Source organism: Rutilus rutilus (genome assembly GCF_951802725.1).
Source record: "Rutilus rutilus genome assembly, chromosome: 6".
NCBI classification, from domain to species: Eukaryota; Metazoa; Chordata; class Actinopteri; order Cypriniformes; family Leuciscidae; genus Rutilus; species Rutilus rutilus.
This window is the reverse complement of record NC_140214.1, coordinates 22,929,045-22,951,792: the sequence shown is the minus strand read 5'-3', so window position 1 is coordinate 22,951,792 and position 22,748 is coordinate 22,929,045. Positions and strand designations below refer to the sequence as shown.

Below are 22,748 nucleotides of genomic sequence, written 5' to 3'. Positions count from 1 at the left end.
GTAGGGCATTTAAGATAAAATGGTTGTGGGCTATATATAGCATACACATTTACATATGTATACATACATATACATTTAAATGCTTCCTTCCATGTTAGCATATTCATCTTCAACTCTGAGTTAATTTCCTCATCAACAAGAGGGTTTCAAGTTATGTTTGTCTGCTGTTAGTCTGCTGTAAGATGTTAGTCTAGACAAAACGCTTGAGGAATGTAAAGGTTAGCATCTACTCACTGAGGATCATCTTGCTATTCATAGACGCTGCATGAACTAATGAATGCCTAACATTGTTTAGCACTTTCTGTCATGCAGTGAAGAGTAGCCATAACACTGGGAATTTGAGATCCTAAATTCCAAAAACAGAACAGTACAGCAGAATTCTATTATATGCGACATCTTCTATGCGAAAACAGCAATTCAAACTCATGCACGTTTTCTATTAGATATAGTGAACATTAAATCATGGGGTTCTGTGGCATTACTAATGAGAAATCGAATGCAACCTGTACTCATGTCGTTAAAAAGACAAATGTTGCTTCTTTCTTGTTCATTGCCATATTATAGTGAACAGGGAACCCATATTCAATGTCGTTTCTTCACCACTAGATGGCCATCTCGTTACCACGAATTTATATTATGTTACCTGTATCATAGGGACATGGTGTCATTACACATATTAATGGATACACGTAGCTGCTTTTACATGTAAGTATTGTCGACACTGTTTGGGTTGAGAGCATTTATGTCGCTTAATAATAATATTGCTTAATATAGCCTATTTATTTCTTTTTGTGGAACACAAAATGAAAGTTTTGAAGGAAAATTCAGGGCTGATATATCATGCTTCAAAAAGGTTTGGGTAAATATAGCTACAGTCAGTGCGTTACTGACTGTTAAACTTGACATGGGCTGCTCTTAATGAAGAAAATGACTGTAACAACAGCTGAGGAGATTTATTTTTTTAGCCTACTCTTTCTAAATTGAGACACATTCTTATTCTATATCATGTGTAATTTTGATCTTTCTAATGCTGAACTTCATAATGAGATTCCTCTTCCCTTTTCTTTTCAAGAACTCATATCCACATTTTGCTTTGTTATTCTTTTAATTTACATGTAGAATGAACATCCTCAGTCGTCATTCAGCCCTGCTTGGTCACCCATCATTTCACTTCAGATAGCCACTGTTCCTGTGGTGACGTCAAAGCAACGTAAGAGGATGAATGTGTTAATACGTCACATTTTTATAAAGTGAATTATGTGGGGGAAGATAACATTGCTAATAGCCAATGTCTTTATGTACTGGGTTATCTCTCTTTTGGTGCTTTTATGACTCACTATTAATCATTAAAACCAGGATAAACCAGTTGTTTTATAAGGACAAAATGAAGGGCATTTGTATTACAAATGAATAGATTATGTTTGTTTGTGTGTTTGTAATGTATGTGTGTCTTGTAAAGCATAAAGTAAAAATAAATTAAATAAATGTCCCTTACAAAGATGGCAATATCCTTGTCCTTGTGGGGACATTTTGGACCCCATAAGGAAAACAGCTTATAAATCAAACTAAGTGATGTTTTTTGAAAATGTAAAAATGCAGAAAGTTTTCTGTGATGGCTAGGTTTAGGGGTTAGTATTGGGAGATAGAATATAAATATTGTACATTATAACAATTATTATGTCTAGTCCCCATAAAACATGAAAACCCAATGTGTGTATGTGTGTGTGTGTAGGTCAGAGCAACAGAGGGGGACAAATTCAACTTTTAATTTACCACAAGAATTAATGCGAGTGACTACTGATACTTGAAGGGAACATATCATTTTATTACTCACGCCTTTTGGTTTCTCTAAAGCATGAACTGACAACGTAAATGCATAGTTAAAAAAGATAAAATACAAAGCAATGTAAGCTTGCCTTCCATATCCTTTTCCATACCCTGTAGAGTTGCAGATTGAGTAGGACACACCTGGTGCACCACATTGTCATGGCAACACAAGTAAAAGTGCAAACAAAGAGTCTTGAAGAGTTCAGCCTGTCTGTTCAGATGGATAGATAATACACCAGTACAACTCAGATCCATAGCTGTTGCTGCTGAAATGGCCAAACACAAAGGCACTGCCATTAGATTTGCATCTTAGATTTGCATTTTGTATTTAAACCTGGATCTAGATCCAACATGTATTTATCAGTCATTTGATTAGAGTCTTTAACTCTCCATTGCCTCAAGTCATAAACAAATAATAGCTATGAAAATGTGCTACTCAGTAGACTATTACATGCTGAATAATTTTATGAAGTCCACAAGCACTGTATTGTACTTCTCATAGACTACCACCATGACAGCAGAGATCAGCGGAGTAGATGTGGCTATATTGGACTGAATTCAGTGAAGGGTGAGAAATTAGGCCAGAGCTTTTTGTGCCGACAGCTTTGTAAAGTTTGTCAGAATCTCCTTGTATGTAGGCCACTTCTTGACAGAAAGTGGGCCACAAGTGCTAGTGGCAGCAACCTGAGAGAGAGGGGGAAATGTAGGTTAACTATTACAAAACAGCCGATTGCCTCAGTGAAGGGCATAGATTGAGATTCACAAAAACAAAACAAAAAAAAAACAGCATGTTGACACAGTTTGATTGCAGTGGAAAAAATGAGTTTGTGACTGATAGTTTGAAATATATGAATGAGTATATAAATGTTGATGTAGAACCAGGCAAATATTGCATCACAATAAGTGTAATTGTGATTGTCAAAACATTTGGTAACTAAATAGAATTTTATGAAGTTTAGTGACAAAATGTTACAATGTTTACATTGTACAATGACTAGTCTGGTAGGATACAGTTTTTATTATTGCTTGACAAAAATTTCAAGATTTCAATTCCATTCTTGTGATTTGATTCCGATTTTTATTCAATATTGACTAATTTGGATACATGTTTATTTTAAATTTTATTTAAAAAAATAATCTCACCTAATGCTGTAAACATAGAGGGCCTAATCTGCTGGTATTATTAAAGGTTAAAAATAACAAATTAAATATAATGCAGTTTTTGTTATAATAACAATTATTTAATGGCATAAGTAAAAATATAATAATATAGTGCTCAGCAAAATCTCCTCTCAAGCTATTTTTTCTATTCATTTAACATGCTATGGTCATTAAATGGCTTTCCTGAGGTAAATGTAACGTTATGTGACATAATTGTTCTCCTGCTGTTATATATTGACCTCTTTCAGTGGTTGAAAAACACTAATTGGTCGATATTATGTATACTTTCGGTAAGTTGTACTGCATCTTTAAATAAAAAAGTAACAGATGATCGGTTCACGTGCACTTGAACTGAGGCGCTCAGCGATCTGTCACGTCACAATTACAAGCGCCAAACGTATTTTTTATCTGAATTTCGTAATAAAATTGACGGAATCTAAGAGCTGAGAATTAGTTTAATATTAAAAGTAGGCCTACCTCTTTGCTCCTTAATTTTTCTGTGCGTGAGAAAATGGATGTGTGGCTTGAGAGCGTGTGAAAAGTGTTCCCAAAAGTGTCTCACGCTCAATGCGTGAGAGTTGGCAGCCTGAAATGCGAATCAACTCAATAAAAAAATCTAAATTTAATTTTTAAGGATAAATTGCAAAATAAATCACAGAAGAAAAAAAAAAATCGCTAAATAAATGGTGTATTATTGAGCATTAACTAGTTTGATACGCAATAATACACTATTTTTGAGATAATGTACTGTAGAGTATTTTGTGGTATAAATAATGTAGTCCACTGACAATGAAATATTGACCATGAAACACACACGAAATATTGTTTTTCGAGATAAAATTATTTTATAATCTTACCTGGACATTATCTTCCGCTAAGACTTCCAGTAAGACAAAAATAGTGCATTAAAAGAATCAGCCTAGCAATGAACAAAAGAGACAAAAGAGAGTTAGTGATATGAGAGACATGAAAGTAGTGGCAATTATATACAGCATTGCCATGGCTGATGGACGCGATTGAGCAAATCAGAATAGAGTATTCTTTCTGTGTCATGAATATATATGTTTTGGTTGTGCTTCAGCTCTGTGTGACTGTGCAAATTAATATGACCCTTAACAATAGATAATGATTGTACAAAGGTTAATTGTTGTGGGAAGGAGGAGGCGGGAACTGGCGAACATTTAAAGACTTTAATAATCATAAAACAAATAAACACAAAACGAAAGTAAAGGCGGCAGCCCCTCACAGACGACAGTCACACACAAATAATAAAACATGAACAAACCACAACATAAAGTCCAGGCCTGGTCCTCTCTCCTCCTTCACTGTCGTCGCCCGCCCTTTTATGTTTCTGTAGCTCCTCCGTGAGATAGGAGGCTGGTGCGGCATGCAGGTGAAGCTCTTTAGTAATCACGGCACCGGCCTCACGCCGTTCTCTCACGGCCCTCGGCCTCGTCTTGCTTGCCACAATGCTTTACAATGAACTCTGTTAGAGAGCTACATATGGCAGTTTATCTGTTCAATAAAATTCCTTACCCGTTGAGTAATAAAAACACCATCTCCGTGTCACTTTTATACATTTCAAATCCCCCAGTTCTCTCGCCATCTCCGAAAAGCCAAGTCAATGTTGATTCTCGTTTTATTATGAGCTCTGTCGTGTTCTGTTTTTGCCAGCAGACTCTTCTATGACCAGGATTTTTTATAAAGGGGTGAAGGTTCAAGAGTGATTGTGATCCATGTCAAACTTTCTCGCTCGTTGTGACAACTAACCTATATGTGTCCACTCCCTGTTTACTCAAAGGTTTTGATGTATTTACACTGGTTTGTTGTGTGAGGTTTTAAAGGTTTTTCATCTACTGAAATTCTGCAATAAATTTAGAAAAGGCAACTTAAGTCTCATTCTTGTGAGTGGAACCCAGTGTTCAATTCAGAAGTAAGGAACCCCTTTCAAGTGTGGGACCCGTGCATCTTAAAACAATTGGCAGTGAAAAACCGGCAGTCTCTTCAGATGCAAAGCGATCCCGTGCAGTTTAGATCAAAGTCTGTGACCCAACGTTTCCACTGTGTCCACGCCATTCACAGTACACAATGAAATGAGCAGTGAGAGCACTATTTCAAAGCCCAAGGAGCGTGCCACGCTGACTGAAACCAGCTTCACCTGGTGCTCATTCCCATGTGACGAGAGGCGTGACAGCGGGCGGTTTACCGCAACACAGGGGGAAAAGGTACTGGTACGGTGGAAGGACAATGTCAGAAGGACTGATGATGTATTGACTATTAGCTGGGGATAAATACTCATATCTCATTGGAGCGAGAAATCATCAAATTCTACTCTTATTTTTTCCAGTGTATTATGCTCAGATGTACAGTTTCTGAGCTAATAACCTATTGCCTTCTCTCCACGTTAACTCTGCCTACTACAGAGTATATGGTCCATGCTTTGAATTGATTTGCTTATGTTGTGCGATGTCTGTGGTACGCGCTAAAATAGGTTGGGCAGAAACACAGCTTTTAGCATAAATCACATTCTCAACTTGTGGTCATTCTCTCAATACTCTAGTTTTATGGTAATTCTCAGAATAGTTAATAATAACCACAATATATTTCATTCAAAACATTGAACCCCATCATATGGATGTGTTATGTTTGAAAGCTCATTCCCTAGTGTATTGTTGACATGTTTTAACCTGCTTTCTGAGCTTCTGTGGTTCTATTGTACGTCTGTCTTACCACCAGCTAAGAAAGGGGGGTTGATGGGTGATATGTGCCCTGTGGTTTCACTACCAAACAGATGGGAAATCATTGAGGTGATACAGTCAGTGTTATGTGTGTGCGAGCAGGAGAGAAAGAAAGAAAGAAAGAAAGAGTGAGAGTGAGGCAGAGAGATGTTACCATCTGGCTCTGAATCCATGATGCCTGAGTCTCCTGTGATGGATGTTTCACAGTGTCATTGCCATGGAGAGGCTCTTTGGTATCCAGGGAGTGTTTCTCTAGTGATTGGCTGAGTGGCTGGAGCAGCAGTCTTTATGTTTTTTCTGCTCTGCCTTTTGTCTGATCCCTGTACTGCCATTCTTTTCTTCATCAGCACAGACTTAATTAGAGAAAATAATAGAGAAGATCCATTAATCCATTTGCAGAAAGCATCAGGCTAAATAAATATAAGAGAGAACGGGGCTAGCAAAAAAGACATAACTCAGTAACTGTAACGTGTGTTTTCTGTGGCATTAAGGCAATTTCTTGTAAATGTCTGTCTGGGGCAAGTTGTCACATTTTAACAGTGGTTTGATATGTTGTATTTTGCCTTTTTTCGCTGTTTTACTAATTGTTTTGCGTTTTGGAATTGTTTCACTGTTTAAATTCTGCTGGAAAAAAAGCTAATGTGGCAGGTTTCATTTTGACAACTTACCCCTTATAGTGTAACAATATTTTCATTTTATACATACGTATTTTCAAAACTAGTAACTAAATCCATCAGAAATTAATCGATTAGTTTATTAAAAAAGAATTGTTACTTTTCTAAAACGGATTGATTCTTATCCTAAAAAGAATCAATACTTTCTTGAAAAATTTTTTTCCAAAAAGAATCGCTACTTTTCCAAAATGAATCGCTACTTTTCTTAAAGTGAATCGCTACTTTTCTTAAAGTAAATCACTACTTTTCTTAAAGTGATTCGCTACTTTTCTTAAAATGAATCGCTACTTTTCATAAAAAGAATCGCTACTTAAATAAATCAATACTTTTCTTAAAGTGAATCGATATTTTTTCAAAAAGAGTTGCTACTTTCCTCACAAAGAATCGATACTTTTCTTAAAAAAATTGCTACTTTCCTTAAAGTGAATCAATACTTTTCTTAAAATGAATCGCTTCTTTTCTTTAAGTGAATCACTACTTTTTCAAAAAGAATCACTACTTTCCTCAAAAAGAATTACTACTTTTCTTAAAGTGAATCACTACTTTTCTTAAAGTGAATCGATATTTTTATAAAATGAATCGCTACTTTTCTAAAAAGAATCACTACTTTTCTAAAAATAAATCCTTATATGGATTTAAGGAAACCATTAAACAGAAACCTTCATGTCATTACATTATATGAACTGTCATGCTTTTCATAAAAGGTTGGTTCCCAAAATAAGCCAAATTGCTCAGTGTCCATTTACTTAGAACACGACACAAAACATTGACTTACTCAATTTGAAAGTGTTCAAAACCAGTCTTTGACCAAATGATTATATGCTCTAAGTAAGAACTCATCTAAAACATTTTGACATTGCACAATATATCTTAGAAGCCTTTTTTTTTTTTTTTTGCCCTGTGTGAGTTATATGTGTTCCACACAAACCAAATTAAGGACATCCAATACATCCTCGTGTGATGGGCAGCAGAATTGGCGTCGGCTTCTGCAGTTTGTCGTCATTGACAAGTTTGTTTTGCCAGTTCCATCGAGTATGACTGTTCGTTGCCCATCAGTGTGTCTGCGTGCACGCGCTGAGCGTAATGAGTGCTGTTTTTGTCCTCATGTTACTGTTTACGTCAGGCAGTGTGGGGGGAGTTTTCCACTGACGAACACAAACTCACCAACAGCTGATCTCACTGTTCTGTACGTGCATCGAGGACTAAGAAAGGGGAACGTTTTCAAGGCTCGTATGGTTGTCTCTTCCACTCATGATACACAGATACATAATTACTGGGTGAGTGTTTGTTTTTGTTCAAGGTGCCTGTGTAAATCTCTCGCAGAGCGTGAAACAATATTTTGCATTAAATGTGAACTCAGTAGTAGGCTTCAATTTGTCTGCTACGCGATTCAATAACTGCTACCGTGGACCGTATATTTTATTGTTATCGCGTTTTGATGTGGTCATTTACATTCCTGAATAAATAAACCATGACCGCGAGAAAGTCCGCTACGGAAGTTCACCAGCTGTAGAAGTGCTCGTGGGCGAAAAGAAAGCAGCATATTATATTAACTCTAGCCATTTAAACAGCCGCTTTGCTTAGACTTTCATTTTTCTATTTAACTTTGTGCATAAAATGTCGAAAGTGGAACGGAGCTGTTTTGTACATTAGAAAAAGAATACATTTTTGAATATCTATGATGTTTGAACAACATTTAGTGCAATTAGACGCAACATGGGTTATATTAAAGATAATGATCGGCTTGACAGAAAATATGCACGGAATCACATCATTGTGTATAACTTAAGAGAAAAGAATTTAGAGAGGGTTTGACTACTTTAGCTTAAGGTATGACACTTTAGCTTAATAATCTATCAATATGTGTGTTCCTCCATTAGCCTGTAAAAACAACAACATTAAGTTTACCTTAAACTAGTATAGAACTATACTAGTTTAAGGTAAACTTAATGTTTCCTTTGAAGGACACAGATGCAGCCAAAACAGCACCCATGACAAATGATCAGAAACCGTCCCACTTTACTTGTATTCACCCTGCTTTACAAATACATTGTGCTTTTAAGTCTTCTCACTTGTCTGCACGGTAAAGGTGAGAAAACGTCTGGTTGTTTTGGTTTGCTGTAACCTATTTTTCCACCTGACAGCTGTCTACTACTTTCCCCTTTCACAGTCTACAAACTCCACCTCCTCCTTCTGTTTACATGTAGGGAGACATTCTAACATTCATATGTTCATTTGCATAGTTGTAGTCAACACTGCCTGTCCAAGAAATGATAGATTCGGTTTGGCTTTCAGTGAAAAGTTGTGGCTTTTGTTTGTTATTGTATCTTAGGCCAATATGTTCTTGTAATCAGCTTCCCTCCTGTCTTACTCCTACACTACATAAACACACACACCCGCACCACATACTGTTCATAAAAGATGCGTAAATGAATGGACTTGGTGTCTGCACACTTTTATCACTTTATTCACAGCTGGACGAAGCAGTAAATCATGCGTAACCACACCAGTTGATGCTGCATTTCTTTAGGTAGCCTATAATTTGCTATGCAACAATTAAATAGGAAAGTCTTGCACACAAAAATCACTTTGACAATTATGTGCAACACAAAGTGTCATTTATCTCATGGAGTTATAACCTTTACATAGTTGACTTTGTTGCATCTGGGATTACAGTGCAGGTGTTTACATAACACTGTCCAAAGAAAGCCAGACCTGTGTGAAAGAGGTGTGAGAGAAAGTTAAGGTTGTCCAGGATACACAGTGGCACATACTGTTTTTGGCATAGGACCCTTTTGTGTGGGTTGGGCTTGACTGGATGCACTTGGAACAAGAACCAGGTGATCTGTGATGCAGATTGCTCCGTCCTGCGGTGTGAGGTAGTGTTGTTCTGTTATTCGAGGTACACAGAGTTCTCTGTGCGTATGCTTTTTTTTTTCCATTGCACACCCACTCAAGCAGAAAAACTTCAGTAGACGTGCGATTTGTGTTATGTTTCCTCTTTTGTCTCTTTTTGCACAAAGCGTGTACTTGTAAGTGCATTCATAAGCTTTGAAATGGAGCTTGGCAATTGCTATCATATGTTTGTGGGATTCTGCAATAAAAACCAGTATTGGTTTACAAATTTGGTCATGCAGTTTAGCTGAGCTGAATGTCTTAACATTTTGTTCTTGAAGCACTCAAAACATCTGAGGAATGTTAATGACTCCAGAGCGAGATTGAAGGAACTATTGATTCCCTCCAGACTTATCATTGCTTGCATAATGCACACTTATGTGCTTGCATTCGCTTTGCACAATACGATTAAAAACAATGATAGTTTGCCTGAGAAAGCTGTGCTTGTCAAGTTTTTTCATATTGGGAAACCTGCTAAACAGGCTTGCGTTTAGAGTGAAGATGTGAATCTTTGGAACCGGCCTGAACAAGAGAGAGGTGTCCAGTTGCTGCTGGTTAGGATTTGTATGCTAATGGTTATCAAACATCCCCAAATTCTATTTTCAGACTTGATATACACCAAAAAATGTGACATCATTATATGACCTATGAATTTATATGTAATATTATGCTTTAATTTCTCCAATTTAATTTGACAGATTGCCATGGCTACATTGCAGCGTGGTGGTTTAAAGAGAAAACATGGTTTCCCAGACGAGGATGCCATTTACTCTTCCTCATCCCCCTCATCACACTCTGAATGGGACTCTGATGAAGACAGCCCCCAAAATGACAGTGTGGACTTTGGGCCTTTTGGCTCTTTCTCTTCAAGCCATCACATACCAAGTGAGTCATGCATAGTAACTGTGCTTTTTTTAAAATCATGTATTGTAAACCAACAGTTGTCACCTCCAGTGTATTTAAACATAAGGAGGTGTCTTGTTATCTGACCTCAGCATTATTGTGCAGCGCACTAGATAAGAAGAGAAACAGACAGTTGTAACATTGTTTATCAAAATATTTTGTGCACAGTCATCCTAAGTCATTTTAAACCCACAAACCTCAAAGTAAACACGCTAAATATCAAGCCATAATCAGTTTCACCATCCTGACCGGGAAAGAGCATATCTGTAAGTGTTTTCCTTTGCAGGTAGTACTGTGAGATTATGTTCTCTGTCTGTGTGCCTGGACATGCCTGGATCACTGTTTTTCATTGTTGATTCACAGTGAAAACTGCAAGTAAAGTGCTGCAAGCTGATTTACTAAGGGCTGCTACAGTGCAAACACATCTGACGCACAACCTCATCCCATTATCCTCGTTCAGAGAGTGAAACTGGCATTGCAGATAAAGAATGACGATTTAAACATTGCATTTTTGAAGAAAGTTATTCCTTTTAGAACTGCATATGTAAAATGATCAGATCACTGTTATACTTTCCTTGTTGTCTCATTATTGTTGAGTTCAGTTTACTTGTTGACAGATCTGACTCAGCTGCCCTCTAGTGGCAGCTGCAACAGTCACAGCCACCATAAGATAATTAATAATGAACACGTTTTGTTTCTTTACTTTCAGTTTCATCCATCCTGAAGAAGACAAAAGATACTCAATCCAAAGGCAGTGTTCGGTTTGGCCTGGTTACAGTGTTCCTCTTCCAGCGCTGTCAAGGGTTCAGCAGCATGCCCAGCCGTGGTGGCTGCACGCTGGGCATGGTGAGACGGCACGCTGCCCGTCAGCAGTTCACCCTGGCGGAGCACGCGGAGGAGCAGCAGCGCTTGCGAATGGAGAGACTCCGCAAGCGACACCAAGAGGAGAGGCTGGAGGCCTTGAGGCAGAAGGTGAGTTGGTTACTTTACAATATCCAGAAACTTGATGTTTTTTTAACAAAGTTCGAGGGGAACATGTTCAGATAATCTACCAAACAGCACAAGAGGAGGCCTATATATATACATATGTAAGTGTGAACTCGTGAACTTCTTTTTAGGCTGTCTTTATACGTTATCTTCTCTTTTTTTATTATTATAGCTGATCAGCAGTGGAACTCTCACAGTGACAGAAGCAGCCAGCTTGACAGTGAATGACGTCCCAGATGAAGATGAGGATCTCAGTAGTACAGAGCTCAAGGATATGGGATCCCTCCGTCCTTACTCTTCCAAACGCAGACGTGCGTTATTGAGAGCAGCAGGAGTTGTGCGAATCGACCGGGAGGAGAAGAGGCAGCTGCAGGAGCTGCGGCGGTGGAGGGAAGACTGTGGATGCCACTGCCAGGGCTTCTGTGAGCCGGAGACCTGCGCCTGCAGCCAGGCTGGCATCAAGTGCCAAGTAATAATAAATAAATAAATTATTGTTTTATTTTTTTCATTAATGATAGCACCTTTGTTTTATTGACATTTTGTTGCTCAAATGATTTTTCATTGCTCAGGAGATTTATTGGAGCTCTCAGATATATTTCATTTGATGAAAAATAGACCTAAATGAGACCATTTTTGACATACAGTAAGACAAAAGAGCTATACAATAAACTTGAATAGCATTGCTCAGATAATTTGGTCTTCCAAAAGTTTGGGGGTCGGAGAGAAGTCTCTTATACTTAACAAGGTTGCATTTATTTGATCAAAAATACAATGAAACTGAATTTTCAGCATCATTACTCCAGTCTTCAGTGTCACATGATCCTTCAGAAATCATTCTAATATGCTGGAAACCATTATAATTTTTTTCAGGATATTTTGATGAATAGAAAGTTCTAAAGATCAGCTTTTATTTTACATAGAAATATTTTGTAACAGTATAAATGTATTTACTATCACTTTTGATCAATTTAATACATCCTTGCTGAATAAAAGTATTAATTTCTTTAATTTTTTTTAAAAGAAATCTGAAATTCTGAAAAATCTGAAAAACCCTCCATCTAATCATTGAAATACTGAATCTCATCCATGATGTTTCTTCATGGACAGCAAGTAGTTATGCTGCCGTATTGTTTTTATTTATATATATATATATATATATATATATATATATCTAATATGATATGATTATTATAAATATATAATCTGTTAACAGATGGATCGCTCCAACTTTCCTTGTGGATGTTCAAAGGAATGCTGTGGGAATCCTGCAGGCCGAATCGAGTTTAACTCCAGCCGTGTACGGAGCCACTATATCCACACACACATGAAGCTGGAGCTGGAAAAGAGGCTGCTCAATGACAACAGAGTGATGGCCACAGAGCAACCATCATTGGCGAGGAACAGAGCCATTACATTTCCGGTAGAAAAAGACTCTCCCTCATTCCACCTGAGCTCAGAGCTCTGCAGGCAGGGAGACAACAGCTGGAGCACTGACATGACTGACTACTCCTGCTCTTCTTCTCTGAGTCTGGACTCTGAGACAGACGCAAGGCCTTCCTCTGAGCGACCCACGCTGAACGGGGATGACGCTCGACTCACTCACATTCTCAGTTTTTCTGATTCAGATGGGGAGGGATGTCCATATGTTAAAGAGTATGATTTGTCCACAGAAACTGCTGGTGGCACATCCACAAAGGAAAGCAGAATCAGTACATCTCAATTGGAGTATCTAGATGAAAATGCTAATCAGGCCACCATGGAATGCGTAAACGACACCTTCGACATCCCCAATACACCTTCTGCATCTCCGGATCACACCATGAACTGTTACATGGACCTCAGTCTTTCCTCAGACTCTGACCTGGTCTTTTTTGACACTTTTCATGAGTACGGTGACCGTCCAAGCCACAATCAAGAGTGCAGTCATATGGACTACATCTCACACGTCCAGTTCCCCCGTTGTCTCAGTCCCGCTCAAATTGAGGACTCAGGAGTCAGTCTTCTGGAGTCTCTTGTAGGAATTTCTTAACAGGGATCAGAGCAGCACGGATGTTTTAAAGACGTATGATTTAATCTCATTTACTCTGAGATAAAGTGTAAATAATTTCTGAATTTAAGGATATTCCTTAGACATATATGTTATGATCTTAATATAGTCTGAATATACCATTCATGACTATAGTGTCAATACAGTTAAAACCACTCAGTTAAAATCTGTGTGAAGTATCATGAGTTATAAGTCAATTGCAAGAGGATACTTTGTTGCCAAAAGTCTTGGAGAGTTTGTACATTAACTTCAGGTCAGATTTTATATTTACACTTCATAAACGAATGGCTTAATTACTTTTTTATAAGGTCTCAAATGAATCCCATTGCAGTAAGGAAAGTTTTACTGTTAAATGTCTACCTATAAAAGTCTATTCATATTTATTTCTCGAATGTGTTTTGCTTTAAGTGATCATGTATGTGAATCAAAGTTTTGTTTTGTGTAGCACGGTAAATGCATTTGTTAGTGTTTCAAATGAGTTAGCTGTTATAAACATCAAAATGCCATATTCATATTTCATGTATAGGTATTTCATTCCAAGGACCAGCTTGCCTTAGTATTTTTCATTTAAAAGAATGACTTGTAATATATAAAGAAATTCATGCCTACTCTGTGTTTACTTAAATGAATGTTTTTGGACATTTCAAAATGTGTCTATTTTTCTTTTCTATGGAATAACTCATCTTAATCAAATTTATTTGCCAAAACCAATGAGAAATACTGATTTACATGAAAGAAAATGAGACTGGAAAAACTTCTGATAATCTTTGATAATACACAAGCTTGTGAAAGATAATAACATCTATTAAATTAAGGCATTATTAAGCAACTTCCAGTACTCTTAACCTATTACCTATTGGTTATGTATATATGTTTTTTTTTTTTTTTTTTATAAACTGACACAAATTTGGGGTTGGAAGGGGTTTCACACAAATGCTCATTACATTATTGGCATTTAGGCTTTCTACTGTTGTTCTCTCCCCACAAGAGGGCCTCAGTAAACAAAAGATGTGTCCCCAAGATGTCTAAAAAGAAATGAAAGATTGAAAGACAAAATAATCAATAAAATAGGCTACAGCAAGAACAAAGCTGAACTGTCAAACAGACAGGTTAAGATTAAAGATTTTGATTTCACTTTTCTAACTTTAGTTAGTGTGTAATGTTGCTGTTTCAGCATAAGCAACATCTGCAAAGTAACAACGCTTAAGGTTCAAAGCAAAGGGAGATATTTTCTTTTAAAGAAATAGCTTTTTAAGGACTACAACAAATGGCTGATAGGGACTACACGACATTCCTCCCAGGTTAGTGACATCACTAACCCTAAAATTTACATAAACCCCACCCCCGGGAACACGATTTATAGATTATCATGACAGAATATGCTAATCAATGACATAGTATATAAACTGGACCCAGTGACCCCATAGGTTTCAACGGAGGAAAGTGAAGTCAATTAGAAGCTCTCACTTCCTGATGGTCGAGCGTACTGCGCAGACTCAAACTGAGCTTGACGACGTAGATGTGACGTGAGCAACCCGTCTGTCTTCTAGTAGCTGTGCCAAGAGAAATCTGAATCATTCCCTTCCGAAACTTGCAGAGACGGAGAGTGTGAGTAGGATGTGTCCATGAGCTGGAGCAGGAGAAACTTTTGCTAAGTATTCTGATTAATTATTTTGTCATTTTGCCTCCACGTCCCCCTGATTGCGAGCGAGCTTCTCCTCCTGTCTATACGGTAATTTCTCTACTGTGCGACAGAGAGTCGCGTGGTTATGACGCAATCGTTAGCCTATTTTTACAAAAACTGCATCTACGGGGCCATAACGTAAGATACAAGGTAATGGAGCCTTTTATACATTTTCGTGTTTCTTTAGAAATAAATAATGGACAAATGGAGTCTTTAAACGCCTCAGATGTAAAGTTATTCGCTGTCAAAGTGACGCCAAAATGAATGGGAGTCAATGGAATGCTAACAGCAGGTGATGGTCCGCTAATCAATGGCGGCCCCCGGGGAAGCTTCAATATTTTATGAAACCCTGCCCCACGATCAATGACTAGAAGATAACTACACATAAGCTACCTAAATTCATCAACTAACCATTCAGAAATGTCCTGTTGCATTCTATATGTTGTCACTTCTTCTTGAGTCTCTCTGTCATTGTCTGACTCTGGTTTGAACTTAAAAGGCTAAAAGTTTTTGAAATTTTCAGTGCATGTCTGTGTGAGGTAAAAGGACTCAAGCGGTTGAAGCTCCGCCCCCTGTGCTGGGAGCAGCAGCTCATTTGCATTTAAAGGGACAGACACAAAAACGGTGCGTTTTTGCTCACCTTCAAAAAGTGACAATTTTAACATGCTATATAAAAATATCTGTGGGGTATTTTGAGCTAACACTTCACACACATTATGGGGCAGCTGTACACATCCTCATGTTTGGCGGTGACTGTCCCTGTTTACTCCTCCTGCCGAAATCAGACGGACCAAACAAAGCCCAATTTTCAATGTCTATTTTTTTGGCTAAATTTGGACCAAATCAGACGGACCAAACAAAGCCCAATTTTCAACGTCTATTTTTGGGCTAAATGAAGACTATGACGGGCCGACTTGATTTTGCCCAAAAAACAACGTCTTATGACGTCTGGTGCTGGGTAGGAAAGGTTTCATAGTGAATACTGTTGAGGATTGGGGTTAGCTTTAGTTTTGAGAATGTTTTAGCTGGCAAGTATTAAAAACAGAGAACGTGAATTCCGAGCAATGACTGTAAAGGTTCCGAGATAGAAAAATCCTTTGATCGCTGGCATCATTGTTCGATTGCTCTCGCCTGGCTAGATGGAGAACATGGCCACGACTGGATGAGTAATCTCTGTCTGGGTCGTTTGTTCAGAGAGCTAAACATAACATTGAAAAACATCGAAACCCTCTAGAGCAATGGGTTTAACACAGAGCAGTGGTGCACCTGAAGGGGGAACAGAAGGATTTCACGTCCATGGGGTAAATTGCTTAAATTTAGCTGACTTTGCGTATGACAGCGAGCAGCTTTGCATGCTAGCTATCCTGTGATGAAGTTATCATGTCCGCATTGCTTTAGCTTTTGACAGATATGCATTGAGAGAAAACAGAGTGTGCATTCATATATTTTTTTCAATTATCTGATAAATAAACAACTGTGTCAGATACACGGTATTAACAACTAGGAAAGCTTTTTCAAGGTTTGAAAAGTGCTTGCAAAGTGGCAACTGTCAGGTAACGTTAGTGTTGTGCTATATGACATCTCCGAAAACACTTTCTTGTATAACATTTGCGATATCTTACATTGTGGTCACACGTTATATCTTCAGTCTGTAAACATAGTTTGTATGTGTTTTAGTATCAGTGTCGTGGTCAGTGATCCAAGAGCTTTTAGATTTATGAATATTTAAGCGTAGCCGCCACGTCATTGAATCCGCAGGGGCAGAGAGGGGCATTACGTAATATTTATATAAACACGTCACATATTTTCACAGATATTCATTACTTCAGACTGCATACTATTCGGTGGATGTTATTAAACTTTCCAGTGCACTATAATGCGAACAACGTAATGCATTTGAAAATCAAAGACTCCATAGATCTGAATAGAATTTGTGCTCTGAAGTGATTTACTCCAATTCCTTTACAGATTCAAGAGGACTCACCGGCAGAGAAAGCTGGTTTGGATCCCTTTTTTGATTTCATCATATCCATTGGCAATAATCGTCTGGTAAGTTTGTATTTGTAAAACTCAATTGGTTATTTATTGTCATATAGGGGAAAAAATGTGTCACAGATTTAAGACAATGTCACACAAGTATTAACCGACAAATGATCCCATAATTGAGTAATCGGTGCATTTGTTTAGGTTTACATGCACAAGAATATTCAAATTAATATTGTAATGTTTTCATATTTTGATTATGCATTTTTCTTGTAACCAGTTCGAAATGTCTTATAATAAGTAATAACTAACAAATGATTCTCAAGGTTTTCAGTAGTCAGTGACATGACAATCATTCTAATGCACAAGCATGTTCTGGAATATTGGAATATGTTGTTCGTATTGTTATTGTGCATGCATCATATAAGTGAGTTAAAACTGATTGACATAGCCTAACATGAAGCCAATATTCTAGAAATCTCTTTTGGACGTAAACTGAGCAGGTCTCAGTGTTGTTGACGAGTCAAGTGGATTGTATTAGGTGATGGATGTGATTTTATGTTTGTGTAAATTGATTGTTTGTGTGTGAACGGCATGTGTATAAAAAAAAACACTGAAACAAAATTTCCCCATGGGGACAATACAGACTAAGACTGTATAAGACAGCTATGGCATATCATGTTTTTAAATCATGTGAACATCTTATTTACAATATACACTTCATCTCCAGTATATCCTCAAGAGAAAATAAAAGTGCATGTCTTAGTTGGAATAAAGACTTAACCAGAAAATTGAAATTATTTTCATGTACTGTAAATGTAGTCACTCTTACTTGGATTATAATGGGTTATATGCTGTCTGAACAGAATCAGGAAAATGATTTGCTCAAGGACCTCCTCAAGGCTAATGTGGAGAAACCAGTAAAGATGGAAGTGTATAGTACCAAGACCATGAGGATCCGGGAATTGGAGGTGGTTCCCAGCAACATGTGGGGTGGCCAAGGACTTCTGGGAGCCAGTGTCCGATTCTGTAGCTTTCAAGGAGCCAATGAAAATGTTTGGCATGTTCTCGTAAGTTATCTTTGTGTTTAATAGGTAATCCATGCATTTCTTTAAATAATTTGGCTTTTTGTGTAAGTATTTTGCAACCTCTGGTTTTAGGATGTGGAGCCAAATTCCCCAGCAGCACTGGCTGGACTCCAGGAGCATTCAGACTTCATTGTTGGAGCTGACCAGGTTCTGCAAGATGTAAGACGTGAATTATTATCATGAAAGCTTGATTGTTATTTCTATGCGTGTTATTGGGATCTATGCAAGTTATTGGGATCTATATACTATGAACAAACTCCATGAAATCAGCCTGATTGTTGGGAGAAGTTGCTATACATTTTTAAACCGATGGGACCAGATTGTTTATACCCGTTGTGGAATAGGCCATTCGAGGATGACACAAGTTTTTAACATTAAGAGCAGATCCACCAACGTGTTCTTTCTGTCAAAACCCTTTATCCCTGAAGCATATTTTATTAGATTCTGCTGGTTTAAATCTTGTGGAAAACCCTTTTTATATAGTTAACACTTTTGAAAAATTTTCAACTAAAGTTATACCAAATATAGCAGTCCTGGTCAGAATTATTGGCACCCTTGGTAAATATGAACAAAGAAGCCTGTGAAAATAAATTGGCTTTGTTAATCCTTGTTTTCCTCTAATACACATTGACCACAATTAATGGCACCCTTTTATTCAATGCTTTTTGCTAAGGTAACAGCTCTGAGTCTTCTTCTATAATGCCTGATGAGTTTAGAGAACACCTGACAAGAGATCAGAGACCATTCCTCCATACAGAATCTCTCCAGATCCGTCAAATTCCCAAGTCCATGTTGAGACACTTTACTCATAAGATTTGAATAGGGTTCAGGTCATGGCCATAGCCCATTATAAGGTTTCTAGGTTTCAATTTTTTATCTGTTGGTATTTGATAGAATCCATGATGCAATGTATGTGAACAAGATGTCCAGGGCCTCCAGCAGAAAAATAGGCCCACAACATTAAAGTTCCAGTATATTTAATCTGCCAAAAAGCTCTTCTTTTAATTTCCCGTTTAAAGCTCCAGTAGTGTCTGACAACTGAATATGCTGGAGTTTGTTTTAGGATTAGAGTAGAGGATTTTTGTTGAAACCCTCCTGAAGAATATGGTGATTATAGGTGCTGTTTGACTCAACTAATTTCTTCAATTCTCCATCTGTGATCCTTGGAGAGTCTTTGGCCACTCAAACTCACTGTGCATTGAGACGATGTAGACACACGTCCTCTTGCAGGCAGATTCATATCATCTTTAGTTGATTGGAACTTTGTAATTATCGCCCTTGAAATGGGATTTTTCAATGCTTTAGCTATTTTCTTACAATCTGCTCATCAGAACTATATTCTTTGGTTTTACCGATTGGATGGATGATTAATGGAATTTGGCCTTTGTGTTTGCTCCTATTTATAATACTATGAAACAGGAAGTCATGGCTGAAAAATGTCATGTTCCTAGTCACCCTGGTGTGCTACATTTTTCTAATTATGAAGGGGAATAAACTTCAGAGATATTAGAATTAGAATTTTTTCATTAGAATTTCTAGGGGGACCCTAGATTTTGGCCAACGTGCATTAGAGAAAAACATTTATTTCATAATGTGATTACTACATTTATTAGTTTTACTTGATTTCCCAACAGTCAGAGGATTTCTTCTCCCTAATTGAAGCCCATGAGGGAAAACCATTGAAGTTGCTGGTCTACAATACAGAAACCAATAAATGCAGGGAGGTGGTTGTCACACCAAATGGTGCCTGGGGGGGAGAAGGCAGGTAATAACCGTGTTACTGAGGATATAATACTGTAATGAATTCTTCACCAAGCCATTATTATGAGGAAATAATTCAGATAACTGCCTACCCCTTTGTAGTCTTGGCTGTGGCATTGGATATGGCTACCTGCACCGAATCCCAGCACAACCTGACAGCCCAAAATCTGAAAACATCAGTCCAAAAGCTTCTCCTGTGGCAGGGACGCCAGAGCAAGAATTTCCTACAAACGGATTCACAGAGGTAGTTTTTCACAAGACTGTAGTATGGCCATATTATTTAAAGGGATAGTTCACTCAGAATTCTGCTGTTATTTACTTACCTACATGTTGATTCAAAACTTTTTTTTTTCTTTCTTTCTAATGTGGAACACAAAACAAGATATTTTGATTTGTCCATACAATGAAAGTAAATGAGGTCCAAAACATAATTAGACCCCATTGACTTTCAACACAGACATTTTTCAAAATAGCTTACAGAAGCAAGTAGGGCTGCAGGATTTGGAGACAAAAAATTCCAGGCTTGTTTGTAGGAAGCACAATTTGGCCACACTTTGTGATCATACATCATTATATAATAATACCATTGCAACAAAATTTGCCAAACAAATTTATTTTTGGGTGCAATATCCCTTTAAATTGTTTGTGAATGTGCACAAACTGGTTGAACAACATTCACATATTTGCTTCACATTTGTTTTTTTGGTGATGTACTTACAACAGTGTAACTGAAACGGATTTTCTCAGGTGTCCTTAATGGCGTCTGGTCAGTCAATGAGTGGCTTGGATCTTGAAACCCCACTGCCACCTCCCATTCAGAGAGTCATGGATCCTGGTAAGGCATCAGAATATGTGCTTCATCTAACTCTTCTGTAGAACAAGAATCATGAAAAGACATTCTAATGCATCAAAGCAATGGTTCTTCCAGGTTTCTCGGATCAGTCAGAAGTGGCCATGATGAATTCAGAAGTGTCAGACATGGCAGATAGACTGGACCTATCCACTTCTTCCATTGACATGACAAATACATCCCTAGCTGTCCGAGAGGACATTGACGTATCGGGTGTTGGTGAGGCAGCTTTGCTAATTTTAGGTGAACAGAATTCAGTCGGTGAGCACAAGTCTAGGTTGTAAAATGTGCAAAAACGTGTCTCTTTTTGCAGAGGAGCTTCAAGACCGAGAGTTTCCTTGTCGTGACCCTGAAGAGAAAATTACAGAGGAATATCCTGCTGCGGATTTCAGTTCCTCTTTTACACCACCTTCAGATGTTTCTCCTCCCCTTTCTGTCTCACACCCTCTTCTCCCAAATCTACCTCTTGATCATAGCATGCCAACAGACATGGCATCTTTGATGAATTCTTCAATCCCATCTCTGGAATCTTCCGTGCCTCCTATAGACATCTCTTCCCTGCTCATTGATCCCGCCGCCCTTCATCTCGAGTCATCTGCCTTGCCTGCAGAATATCTCATGCAAACCAATGAGTCCTCACTTCTCTCCTCAGAACCTGAGGATGTCAATCAGGGTTTTTCTGATGAGCCACAGTTTCTGAAGAGCAGCCGGTCTGAGGGCAAAGCAGAGGCCATTTCTTCTGACCTGATGTCTTTTGATTCACATAGTGCAGATGTCAAAGATGAAGCTGCTCTGCAGTAGTGTCACTATCAAGCACCTTGTATCTTGTTTACGCAGTTGCTCAACAATCATTGGGTGCGTGTTTTTCAATGGCTTCAATGGTCCTGGACTTGGAAATGGTATATTGTGTGTTTTTTTTTTTTTTTTAATGGTTATGTCCAAATTACTTTTCCTTTTTAATTTTTGCGTGCTAGTAGTCATGTTGATTTTAGGCTGTAGGTCAGTGTTTTAAATTGTGTAGATCTTAATTTAGAAGATAATGTTTTATGTTACTACGTTGAAACCGTTTTATTCAGCTTGATTAAAATTCACAAAGTAGCAACCAAAAGCGACCTTTTCTTTTAAATATTTGTAGTATTTATTTAGCTACTACAAAAACACTCAGAACACAGTCTAGATTATATAGAGCTAATGTCAGAATATACACAAAGGATCTTAAAATAGACTCATTTCGTCTAGAAAATGCATTACAATATTTTGGCTACGTTGTTACATTTAAACTTTTAGAAGCTCTGGAACCTGTTTGGTTTTTCTTTTTTCTTCTTTTTTCTTTTTCTTTTTTTCGTGTTGTGGGAATGTTTGTTAGCCTAAGTATGCATTTTTAATACTGGACAAGGGTTTTGTATTTTAGTTTTGCTAATTATGGGTAATTAGAATTTTGAAATTATTTGGATGTGATTTTAGAATCTTTTCAACAAATATTTAATTGAAATGTTTGATACTTGGATAGAGTAATGTTTTATTTATACTTTGAAACCCTTGAATCAACACTAGAGGAATGTTGCTACAGTAGAATGTGCTTTTCACTTTTTTTGGGACTATTTCAGTTTACTTGTGACTGGTCATTTATTGATCTATGCAAATACAGTTATTGTATAAATGCCAATAGAATTTGTGTGGTATTATGATTGAGTGTAATCATCACTGCCACATTTAAGAATAGTGTCATACCCAAGCCAGGACTTTAATATTTCTGTTTGATGATGGGGAGATCTAAATTATACTCTTTGTTCATCTTAAATTCATTGTTGCAATTTCTAAAAGTTTCAGCTATGAACAAAGACTTTATATGTGTCTATACAGACAAAGTTATTTCTGAAGACATCTCTTTGCATTGACGCTATCATGGTACTTCTCAAGGGTGAAGAGAGAACGTTGTTTGACTCTTTTGACTCAAAATAATATCTGTTCTTCTAGAGTGTGAACACAAATGTATATTTTTGTATAGTAATGCTACTGATGCTTGATAGAAGATTAAGTAAACACTACTGTACCTACACAAACTGTATTCTTCGGGTTTCTGGGAAAATATCAGTGAAAAACACTGGAACCATACACTGCAATAAAAGATCCAAATGATAAATTGTTTT

General features: G+C 37.5%; 2 protein-coding genes and 1 long non-coding RNA gene across 3 annotated transcripts; 2 read left to right on the top strand and 1 right to left on the bottom strand.

Moving 5' to 3' along the window:
• Nucleotides 1-1,933: 1,933 nt before the first annotated feature.
• Nucleotides 1,934-7,512, bottom strand: LOC311291675. Its single transcript, XR_014627596.1, has 4 exons — nt 7,329-7,512; nt 5,881-6,079; nt 3,846-3,907; nt 1,934-2,511 (listed from the first exon to the last, which is right to left on the bottom strand). It is a non-coding gene; the product is annotated as an uncharacterized lncRNA (long non-coding RNA).
• csrnp1a (cysteine-serine-rich nuclear protein 1a) lies at nt 7,435-13,840 on the top strand (the record flags this gene model as incomplete). Its single annotated transcript, XM_084410859.1, has 5 exons — nt 7,435-7,677; nt 9,994-10,180; nt 10,908-11,170; nt 11,358-11,654; nt 12,399-13,840. 5 exons carry the CDS (start codon nt 7,435-7,437, stop codon nt 13,212-13,214), a joined length of 1,806 nt encoding a protein of 601 aa, XP_084266985.1. The 3' UTR covers nt 13,215-13,840.
• Nucleotides 13,841-16,036: 2,196 nt separating this feature from the next.
• gorasp1a (golgi reassembly stacking protein 1a) lies at nt 16,037-22,623 on the top strand. Its single transcript, XM_084412587.1, has 9 exons — nt 16,037-16,217; nt 16,885-16,965; nt 17,766-17,969; nt 18,060-18,146; nt 19,622-19,752; nt 19,851-19,992; nt 20,496-20,583; nt 20,677-20,817; nt 20,912-22,623. The coding sequence occupies exons 1-9, from the start codon at nt 16,155-16,157 to the stop codon at nt 21,397-21,399; spliced, it is 1,425 nt and encodes a 474-aa protein (XP_084268713.1). The 5' UTR covers nt 16,037-16,154; the 3' UTR covers nt 21,400-22,623.
• Nucleotides 22,624-22,748: the final 125 nt, after the last annotated feature.